General features: G+C 35.5%; 2 protein-coding genes across 2 annotated transcripts; both read left to right on the top strand.

The window, feature by feature from the left end:
• Positions 1–252: 252 nt before the first annotated feature.
• Positions 253–1,947, top strand: LOC141398522 (uncharacterized). The gene is made up of 2 exons (XM_073975848.1): positions 253–577; positions 1,186–1,947. Exons 1-2 carry the CDS (start codon positions 277–279, stop codon positions 1,881–1,883), a joined length of 999 nt encoding a protein of 332 aa, XP_073831949.1. The 5' UTR covers positions 253–276; the 3' UTR covers positions 1,884–1,947.
• A 7,353-nt stretch (positions 1,948–9,300) lies between these two features.
• Positions 9,301–11,003, top strand: LOC141396662 (uncharacterized). The gene is made up of 2 exons (XM_073972290.1): positions 9,301–9,628; positions 10,237–11,003. The coding sequence occupies exons 1-2, from the start codon at positions 9,328–9,330 to the stop codon at positions 10,575–10,577; spliced, it is 642 nt and encodes a 213-aa protein (XP_073828391.1). The 5' UTR covers positions 9,301–9,327; the 3' UTR covers positions 10,578–11,003.
• The last annotated feature ends 241 nt before the right edge of the window (positions 11,004–11,244 follow it).

Raw genomic sequence — 11,244 nt, 5'->3', positions numbered from 1 at the left:
TCTACAAATTTTATGCTACACCTTGTTATTCCTACGGAAAGATCGAATTATTCTTTCTTCATCCCCTAAAGTATGCTATATTTTTTACCATAGACTATTATCTAAATTATCTATTTGAAGAAAGATGAAGATCATGAACTTAATTTACTTTATCAGCAAATTTAAATGTGATGATGATAATCCGTCAATGTTGTTTTATTTTATAAATAAAAAAAACTTATTATTTGCATTTCTAAATATGAAATCATTCCTCTTGTACACCGTGATCTGATCGTAATGAACGCAACACCGTTTATATTATCAATTAGTTTGGTGATAGTATATTTAAATACTTTTACTTTCATCAATGTGAATGCATTTCCTGTAACTGAAGCCGAAGTAAATCGAAATCGGAATTCACCAATAGTATATCGCCGCTATATACGCCGTAGACCATCTGAAGAACCGGATTATTATGTCGATGAATATGTGGAAATATTTGAAACACGCCGTAAGCCACCCGCCATTTGGCATCGAATGACCGATGAAGAGTTGGATAAATATATATTTTGTGATTTTCATCGTGAATTGGAAGAATGTAAGTAGAAAGAAGAGTGTTTCCATATTGAGTTGTGCCCAAAAACCACTGGGATCATAATCGAAAAAGTAACATATTGCAAGTTGAGTGCTAATAAATTATGGCTGACGATACATGACCGTAAGGTATCGAAAGGTATTGGTTGGAGATTGCTGAAAACAATTACACATATCGCTCGTTTACTCAAAGAGGGTCATAAATAAAAAATCGAGTCTACAGAAAACATACCTTAAGTTGGTTACTGAATTTTGACTTTCCAACTAAAAAATATTGTGACAAAAATAATAATATATAGCGTACCCCATATTTGCCATAGAGCCAAGTAAATATCAATGCTAACATTTCAGAACAAGGTTCTGCATGGTTTGAGGTCTCTTTAAGAAAGAGCCATAACACATTAAGCGTTTCCAAGATATCGACATCGTATTTTGATACAATATAAAGTAGAATGTGCAGAAAAATATAAATTATTAAATCCAAAAAAGTAAATGAGCGATATAGTATTTTATACATACATATATAAATTTTTTAATTTTTGATAATGATTTTAGTGGTTTAATGGGATCACCTAAGAAAAGTACGTTAATGAAAATATTTTACTTTGATAGGTAAGAAATATTGGCAGCAAGGACCTTTTTATAACCCAAACCCGTCTACTAAAACTACCAGCACCACTCCCATGACAACGACATCTACCACAATGCCCACAACCACTACACCAATGACAACTACAAGCACCACTCCCATGACAACGACATCTACCACAATGGCTACAACCACAACGCCAATGACAACAACCAGCACCACTCCCATGACAACGACATCCACAACTACTACACCTACTCCAATGACAACACCATCTACAACTACCACTACAACTCCAATGACAACGCCATCTACTACACCGTCTACAACTACAATAACAACTTCAATACTGGACCCCATTGATGAACCCAAAAATTACGATGACAAAATACCCCAGATACCCGAAATAGGCGATATTGAAGACCCCATTGAGTACGATGACAAAGAAGATATGGAAGATGTAAACTATGATGAAACGTATCATAATGAATATGATTATAGAGTAATGAATGAAGTTGAAGAAAAACAGGATAACAATATGAATATGAAAGAAGCGGAGGAAACAAATGGTGAAACTGAAAACTTGGAAGAAAATGTGCCATTCAATAAAGAGAATGATGTCGAAATACTAAATGTGGATAAAGAGAAGGAGGAAAGTACAACGAAAATCGAAAAGGTGGAAACCACGACATCAACCAACCTATTTAGTTTCCTATTTTAGTTCAATTTTATCGAGTGTTTTGTAGAAAAAATAAAAATGCTACTCTTAATAATTTGCTTAAAAACTCACATGTTTTTTTACAGAAAAACAAATGAAATATTTATTTTTTTAATTATTTTCACGTGGAAACGAGCTTAATGACCGATGATTTGTGCAAGTGAAGGAAGGAAAGGAAAACCGGAGACTCGAACGCACACAACCACCACTATGTGGCATGTTTCGCCTTTGGTAGAGGCTCATCAATAGGGCTATGACTTTTTAAAATTTTTTCTCAAAAATGATTTCCTGTATTGAGAATGAATGAAGTTTTGCCTACTAATGACTAAAATAACACTCATTCCATTTTCTTATAAAAAAGGTTCCGCACAAACCACTTTGAAAATTTTTTTCTTTGAAAAAATAGTATGAAATGAAAAAAAAACTGTCTCAAAAAATTGTAAATATGAGGTTGTAAAAAAGTCATAACCCTACTCATCAAACATATCGGATGTGGAGCGGCTTCGATGTCATCGAACTTTTCTTCTCCTTTTTATACCCTCCATCATAATATAGAGGGTATAATTAAATTTGTCATTCCGAAATATTCATCGGATATCTTATAAAGTGTGTATATATATTCTTGATCAGGGTAAAATTTCAAGTCGATATAACCATGTCCGTCTGTCGGTCCGTTGAAATCAAGATACAGCTCACAATTTTTAAGATAGAGCTTTGTAATTTGGTATCGAAGTTTATATTACTACTAGGATGTTTGGAATTGCAAATGGGCTATATCGGTCCACGTTTTGATACCACGGTACCACCCGATTTTCGATATTTTGAAGGTTTTAGCCTTATTATCACACCGAAACGGCTGAAATTTAGTACTTAGTCTTCGATGGGGGACAAAACTTTTCCGCAGAAATATTTCGGTATAGGTCCACGCCTTCATTTAGCCCCCATAGAACGGTACCTCCCGATTTTCGATATTTTAATGGTTGTGGCCACAATAATCTACCGTAATGGCTGAAATTTGGTACTTGGTCTTCACCTTGGGGTATTAAACGTTCCATATAAAATTTGTTGTTGTAGGTCCACGCCTTCGTATAGCCCCCATAGAACGTACCTCCCGATTTTCGGTGTTTTGAAGGTTGTGGCCTCACTATTCCTCAGAAATGGCTGAAATTTGGAATTTATTCTTCTTCGGGAGTATAAAACGTTCCCCCCAGAAACAGGTCCACGCCTTCATATAGCCCCCATAGAACGGTACCTTCCGATTTTCGGTATTTTGAACGTTGTGGTCTCAATATTTCAACGAAACGGTTGAAATTTGTTATTTGGTCTTCATTACACCTAGGATGTTTGCTATTGCAAATGGGCTATATCGGTCCACGTTTTTCCAGCATTTTAAAGGTTTTAGCCTCATTATCACACCGAAAAGGCTGAAATTTGGTACTTATTCTTCGATGGGGGGACAGAACTGTTCCCCAGAATTATGTCGGTATAGATCCACGCCTTCATATATCCCCCATAGAACGGTACCTCCCGATTTTCGGTATTTTTGAAGGTTGTGGCCACAGGAACCCACCGAAATGGCTGAAATTTGGTATTTAGTCTTTGTTGGAGGTAAAAGCCTTTATGAATAAAATTCGTTGGTATAGGTCCACGTTTCGATATAGTCCTCACAAAACGGGTTTCGATTTTCGTAATTCTGAAGGTTGTGACGTCAATATCCCACCGAAAGTCTGAAATTTGTTATTTAGTCTTCCAAGCGGAAATAAAATATTTCCAAAAGATCAGTATAGGTCCACTGGTTCCTATATCCCCCATAGAAGCGTACCTCTTGATTTTCGGTATTTTTAAAGTTTTACCGAAATATCGGAAATTTGGTATTTAGTCTTCTTTGAGTCTAAAAACTTTCCTCTAAATATATGTATAGATCGACGTTTTGATATAGCCCTCATGGAATGATACCTCCCGAAATTCGGTATTTTCAAGGTTAGCCACCTTGTTTTAGCGAACTTCCTGAAATTTGGTATTTAGTCTTCTTCATAAACGAAAGGAAATTAATTATTCCATTTAACTTCAATACAACTCGTAGTGGTGGGTATAACAAGTTAGGCCTGGCTGAACTTAACGCCATTCTTACTTGTTTTCCATGTTTTTTTTTCAAGGATGTGGGTTCAAACCCCGGTGTTGAAGTAAATATGAGCAATTAGTAACTACTAAGCTCTTCACTTACGTCACGTCTAATTCATTGTAGGAGAAAAATATTTTAACTGATGATTATCACTTTATACTGCACATTTTCTGTGTCGAGGTTTTCTACCCATCGTAAGTGCGGCTCTATAAGAACTATAGAAGACCACAATTTGTTGGTGGCAAGTTGTATATCATCAACGAAGACTATACACAAAATTTCAGCCATTTCGTTGGGATATTGAGGCCACAACCTTCAAAATACTGGAAGTCGGGAGGTATCGTTCTATAGGGGCTATATGAAGACGTGGTCCTATTCAGACAAATTTCAGGTGGAAAGTTATATACCCCCAACGAGGATTAAATAACAAATCTCAGCCATTTCGGTGGGATATAGAGGCTAAAATCTTAAAAATACCTAAAATAGCCTCCCTATTTCTATTTCCCGTTCTATGAAGGCTATATGAAAATCTAAACCTATACCAAAAAATTACTGGATTATAGTTTTATACCGGCGACTAAGACTAAATACCAAATTTCAGCCCCTTCGGTGGGGTATTGAGGCCACAATACCGGAAATCGAGAGGTACTGTTCTATGGGGGCTATATAAAGACGTGGACCTCTACCGACAGGTGGAAAGTTTTGTACCCCCAACGAAGACTAAATTCCAAATTTCAGCCATTTTGGGAAGTATCGTTCTATGGGAACTATAAGTAGACGTGTACCGATAAAGCCCATTTTCAATACCAAACATCCTAGGGGTAATAGAAACTTCTATACAAAAGCTCTATCCTAAATATTGCGACCTGTATCTTGATTTCAAAAGAGAGACAGGCGGGCATGGGTATTTCGATGTGTTACAAACGGAATGACAAATTTTGGTGGAGGGCATAACTAGCTGATCCGGATCCGCGTAATTATAGTATGTCTCGATCTGAGACGATCTGGCTATGTTTATCCTTCCGCCTGTATATCTCAGTTTTGATCGGATCATTAGGCCTATGCATAGTGGTGATGGTCGGGTAATATTTAGGGATCGAAATCGGAAAAAACGTCTGCGCCAAAAAGTAAAATATTAAATACATATACGAATGTCTCTGGTTCTAGTTGAGATAGTCCACACCGAAAACACTGTAAATTTATAGATATGTATTAGGTTGGTGTAGATAGTCAAATGCAGAATTTAAAATCTGTTGGGGATTTATCGATGTGTGTGAACCGATATGGCTTTAGGCTAACGAGGATATACTTAATTACTTAGCGCTCTACATAAAATGTGTCCTATAAGCCGAACTAAGGAAAGATTTCCATTCCTTTTGGAATACTACGCTTTTCGATCTCGTCTTCCACTTGTTTCCCCAATCGAATCCATGACCTTCCAGTTATACGCCTCTTTAGCGGGTTAAACAGAACTCATTCTTATGGCATAGCCTAGCCAACGGCAATTGATGTATCTCGATACGTTTAACTATACTGATATCGTTGTATAGTCGATAAGCTCGTGGCCAGTAGATCTTTTGAATCATTTTTTCTCTCAAACATATCAAACACTGAATTATCTGCTTGCGCAAGTACCCAGGCTTAGGAACCATACGGGTAGTCTCAGTGTTTTGTAAAGTTGTTATTTTTGTTTAACGAGAGGTGGCTTTGTTAGGCCAGTACTATTCTTCTTCTTATTTCATAACTGATGTTGTTTGTTGTGTTTATGGTGGTGCCGAGGTAGATGAAGTCTTTAACAACCTCAAAATTATGTGAACCAACTTTTCCAGTTGGTCTGAGTTTTATGGATGCATGTCGCGTCGATACCATCAGCTTGGTCTTGTCGCTGTTTACTACCAGACCCACTTTAGCAGATTCTCCTTCAACCTTCAAAGTCAAAGTCATTATCATAAGCAAGGTACATGTGGTTAATGGTGTATATTGTAGCATTTCTTTAAAATCTGCGTATGGTATAACCTTTTCCAGCATAATGTTGAATAAGTCACACAAAAATCGTTTTTGGTACTAAACTCTTCGGAGAGGTTCTTTTCCATGTTAACTGAGGATCGGGTATCAGTTAATCTTACAAAACTGAAAGAGCTTTGCGGAGATACTAAATTCAGACATAGTTTGGAACGTAGGGGGGCAGTCGAAGGCTGCCTTATAATCGACAAAATCTTGTTCAGGATTTATCGCAGGGAAAATATATCATTTCGAGGTTAAATGAAACTTTTTCCAAATTAAATGAAAACTTTTACAGGGGAAATGAAACCTTTTTTCGTCAGAAGAGAAACCTTTTACAGGGGAAATGAAACCTTTTCCGTCAGAAGAGAAACCTTTTACAGGGGAAATGCAACCTTTTCCGTCAGAAGAGAAACCTTTTTTCCAACAGAAATGAAACCTTTTCCATTTGTAATGAAACTTTTTCCAAATCAAATGAAACCTTTATTTTTTATTTAAAGAAAAATGAAACTAGTGGCCTATTTCACTAAGAAGATTCGAATTTTGAACAGTTTGTTATTTCCAGACCTGAGCAGAGGAAAACGTTGAAAATAATTCAATTGTTTCTGAATTTTAGCTTAAACACTCATTCCTAGAAACTTCTTTTGTTCTAAAAAGTTGTTCATTGTAATCTTTGGTACATTTTTGTAGTTAACTGTATCCTTAAATATTGGACGGTTTGGTATCTAGGGACCAGAATCTGAGAAAAAAATACAAAAATCGAATATTTTCAAAAGTTTTTCGCTATTTTCACCATTAAGGAGCATTCATAGACAGTTCGTATGTTCCAAAAAGTTGTTAACTAATATTTTTGCTGCATTAATTTGGTTAATTCTTTTCTTGAATTTTCAACGGTTTAGTATCTATGGAGCAAAAACTAATAAAAGAGGATACAAATCGCAATGGTATTGCTGATTCGGCCATTAGGAACCTTTTCTACAGAGTTCGTATGTTCTAGAAAGTTGTTTATTGAGACCTAAGGTACATTTTTGTAGGTGGTTGTTTGTTTCAATTCTGATCGGTTTGATATCTGTAGCCTAAAATCCGAGAAAAAATTATAAGGGTAATTTGATCTTCACGATTTTGACCTTGAAGATGATGTTGAATAGATTTAATGTGTTCACAATTATTATTCTCTAAGACGAGAGCTACAACTTTGCTTCCACGGGTAAACAAAAATTCTCAACGATTTAGAAGATATGAGCCCCACAATATGATCCCTTTTGACATCAATGCCTCAGGCCTTCGTGGGCCCACAACCGCGAAAGTGGAAGTGATAGGGAAAAACGCCGGTACACGTGTCTTCTTATTTTTGGTCTTCTAATAAATCATGACTGAAAAAATGACACACAGTGTAATTTTTTATTTTCCTAATACAAATTTTAATTTTTTGAAGAGAAGATTCAAGTATTTGAATAACAACAAAATGTTTTACAATGGATATGAAATTGATTAGTTGCGGGCGGAGGGTAGGGAATACTATAGTTTCAGTTGTCACCAAACAACTTCATCAGTTCCCTTTTCCGCCGACTCTGTATCGATAAACAGGTCAATAAGCCCATCCAGCAAATTAAACAAAATGAGAAATTTGCTATATGGCCCTAAAACTGATTACCCTACAATTTGAGTCGAACTAAAGAATTTTATATCCACCACTGTTTTTATGTCGTCTTTGCTTTGCAAAGAATACGAACATAGGAGTGTTGCTTCAATAAGCGGGGGTAAAACAACGAGAAAGTTGTTGTTTTTGCATTACGCATTGATCAACAAGGCCGTGCTGATGCCTATTATTGTTGTTGGCGTTTTTTATTGTTGGACTGCAGAATTTTACATCTTTGTGTTTATTTCAGCTTTAGTCCATATTTTGTTGTATTCAAGTATTTGAATAACAACAAAATGTTTTACAGTGGATATGAAATTGATTAGTTGCGGGCGGAGGGTAGGGAATACTATAGTTTCAGTTGTCACCAAACAACTTCATCAGTTCCCTTTTCCGCCTAAAACTGATTACCCTACAATTTGAGTCGAACTAAAGAATTTTATATCCACCACTGTTTTTATGTCGTCTTTGCTTTGCAAAGAATACGAACATAGGAGTGTTGCTTCAATAAGCGGGGCCATATAGCAAATTTCTCATTTTGTTTAATTTGCTGGATGGGCTTATTGACCTGTTTATCGATACAGAGTCGGCGGAAAAGGGAACTGATGAAGTTGTTTGGTGACAACTGAAACTATAGTATTCCCTACCCTCCGCCCGCAACTAATCAATTTCATATCCACTGTAAAACATTTTGTTGTTATTCAAATACTTGAATACAACAAAATATGGACTAAAGCTGAAATAAACACAAAGATGTAAAATTCTGCAGTCCAACAATAAAAAACGCCAACAACAAGAGAAGATTTATATAATAAGGAAAATAACACATAATGTGTCGCAATTACATAAAGTTTTTTTTTTTTTTTTGCAAAATATTGCCCAGAGGAAGTGTTGTAGGGTATTACATGTCCGGCCCTGTCCGACTATAGCCTTCTCTTGCTTGTTTTAAATTAAAACAAAAGATTTTCATCGATATAAAATCTCAAAGTGGTTTCTGCGTGGAGTTTTCAATAATTAATAATAATTTTAATAGTTTAAATGGAATAAACATTGTTTTTGTCGTTAATAGGCAAAAGTTCAATCGCTCGTGCACAGGAAATAATTTTTGAGAATAAAATTCGAAAAGTCATCACCCTAATGTCACATCTGCTATGAACTAGTGTTGAACTGGTGGGCGGGCGATTCACCAAAACATCAAACTCAGGGGTGTCAAGTTGGTGGTTTTCCCGCTACTTGTGGTGATTTTTGACGTACAAAAACCACTGTTTTAACAGGAATGTCAACAGTTTTAAGGTAAAAATCGCTACAGACGTATGGTGCGTATGTGGCTCTAGCGATTTTTACTTCGGAACAGTGGGCATCCCTGATTCAAACTACATGTCCACTTGGTTTGTGTAATAGATAACGATCTACAAATTTTATGCTACACCTTGTTATTCCTACGGAAAGATCGAATTATTCTTTCTTCATCCCCTAAAGTATGCTATATTTTTTACCATAGACTATTATCTAAATTATCTATTTGAAGAAAGATGAAGATCATGAACTTAATTTACTTTATCAGCAAATTTAAATGTGATGATGATAATCCGTCAATGTTGTTTTATTTTATAAATAAAAAAAAACTTATTATTTGCATTTCTAAATATGAAATCATTCCTCTTGTACACCGTGATCTGATCGTAATGAACGCAACACCGTTTATATTATCAATTAGTTTGGTGATAGTATATTTAAATACTTTTACTTTCATCAATGTGAATGCATTTCCTGTAACTGAAGCCGAAGTAAATCGAAATCGGAATTCACCAATAGTATATCGCCGCTATATACGCCGTAGACCATCTGAAGAACCGGATTATTATGTCGATGAATATGTGGACATATTTGAAACACGCCGTAAGCCACCCGCCATTTGGCATCGAATGACCGATGAAGAGTTGGATAAATATATATTTTGTGATTTTCATCGTGAATTGGAAGAATGTAAGTAGAAAGAAGAGTGTTTCCATATTGAGTTGTGCCCAAAAACCACTGGGATCATAATCGAAAAAGTAACATATTGCAAGTTGAGTGCTAATAAATGATGGCTGACGATACATGACCGTAAGGTATCGAAAGGTATTGGTTGGAGATTGCTGAAAACAATTACACATATCGCTCGTTTACTCAAAGAGGGTCATAAATAAAAAATCGAGTCTACAGAAAACATACCTTAAGTTGGTTACTGAATTTTGACTTTCCAACTAAAAAATATTGTGACAAAAATAATAATATATAGCGTACCCCATATTTGCCATAGAGCCAAGTAAATATCAATGCTAACATTTCAGAACAAGGTTCTGCATGGTTTGAGGTCTCTTTAAGAAAGAGCCATAACACATTAAGCGTTTCCAAGATATCGACATCGTATTTTGATACAATATAAAGTAGAATGTGCAGAAAAATATAAATTATTAAATCCAAAAAAGTAAATGAGCGATATAGTATTTTATACATACATATATAAATTTTTTAATTTTTGATAATGATTTTAGTGGTTTAATGGGATCACCTAAGAAAAGTACGTTAATGAAAATATTTTACTTTGATAGGTAAGAAATATTGGCAGCAAGGACCTTTTTATAACCCAAACCCGTCTACTAAAACTAACAGCACCACTCCCATGACAACGACATCTACCACAATGCCCACAACCACTACACCAATGACAACTACAAGCACCACTCACATGACAACGATATCTTCCACAATGACTACAACCACAACGCCAATGACAACTACCAGCACCACTCCCATGACAACGACATCCACAACTACTACACCTACTCCAATGACAACACCATCTACAACTACCACTACAACTCCAATGACAACGCCATCTTACTACACCGTCTACAACTACAATAACAACTTCAATACTGGACCCCATTGATGAACCCAAAAATTACGATGACAAAATACCCCAGATACCCGAAATAGGCGATATTGAAGACCCCATTGAGTACGATGACAAAGAAGATATGGAAGATGTAAACTATGATGAAACGTATCATAATGAATATGATTATAGAGTAATGAATGAAGTTGAAGAAAAACAGGATAACAATATGAATATGAAAGAAGCGGAGGAAACAAATGGTGAAACTGAAAACTTGGAAGAAAATGTGCCATTCAATAAAGAGAATGATGTCGAAATACTAAATGTGGATAAAGAGAAGGAGGAAAGTACAACGAAAATCGAAAAGGTGGAAACCACGACATCAACCAACCTATTTAGTTTCCTATTTTAGTTCAATTTTATCGAGTGTTTTGTAGAAAAAATAAAAATGCTACTCTTAATAATTTGCTTAAAAACTCACACGTTTATTTTTAAATGGTTTTATTTAGCTCACCCCGTTTGTTTTATTTATTCTTGGGTCTAATTTAGTAATTCAAATTTCACCCTCTTCCTGTCAACCGATTAATCTGAAATTTTGTATACACTTTGGATTTTGGTGACAATACAATTATGTTTATTCATTATCATTATAAATTCAAGATGGCCGCCGCTACAAAATGGCGGATAATTTATGTTTTATTAATCCCATAAATATGGGTAT

This window comes from Musca autumnalis, unplaced genomic scaffold (assembly GCF_047663935.1).
Source record: "Musca autumnalis isolate F117 unplaced genomic scaffold, ASM4766393v1 scaffold_3, whole genome shotgun sequence".
NCBI classification, from domain to species: Eukaryota; Metazoa; Arthropoda; class Insecta; order Diptera; family Muscidae; genus Musca; species Musca autumnalis.
The sequence above is the reverse complement of the archived record's forward strand: the minus strand, read 5'-3'. Positions and strand labels throughout refer to the sequence as shown.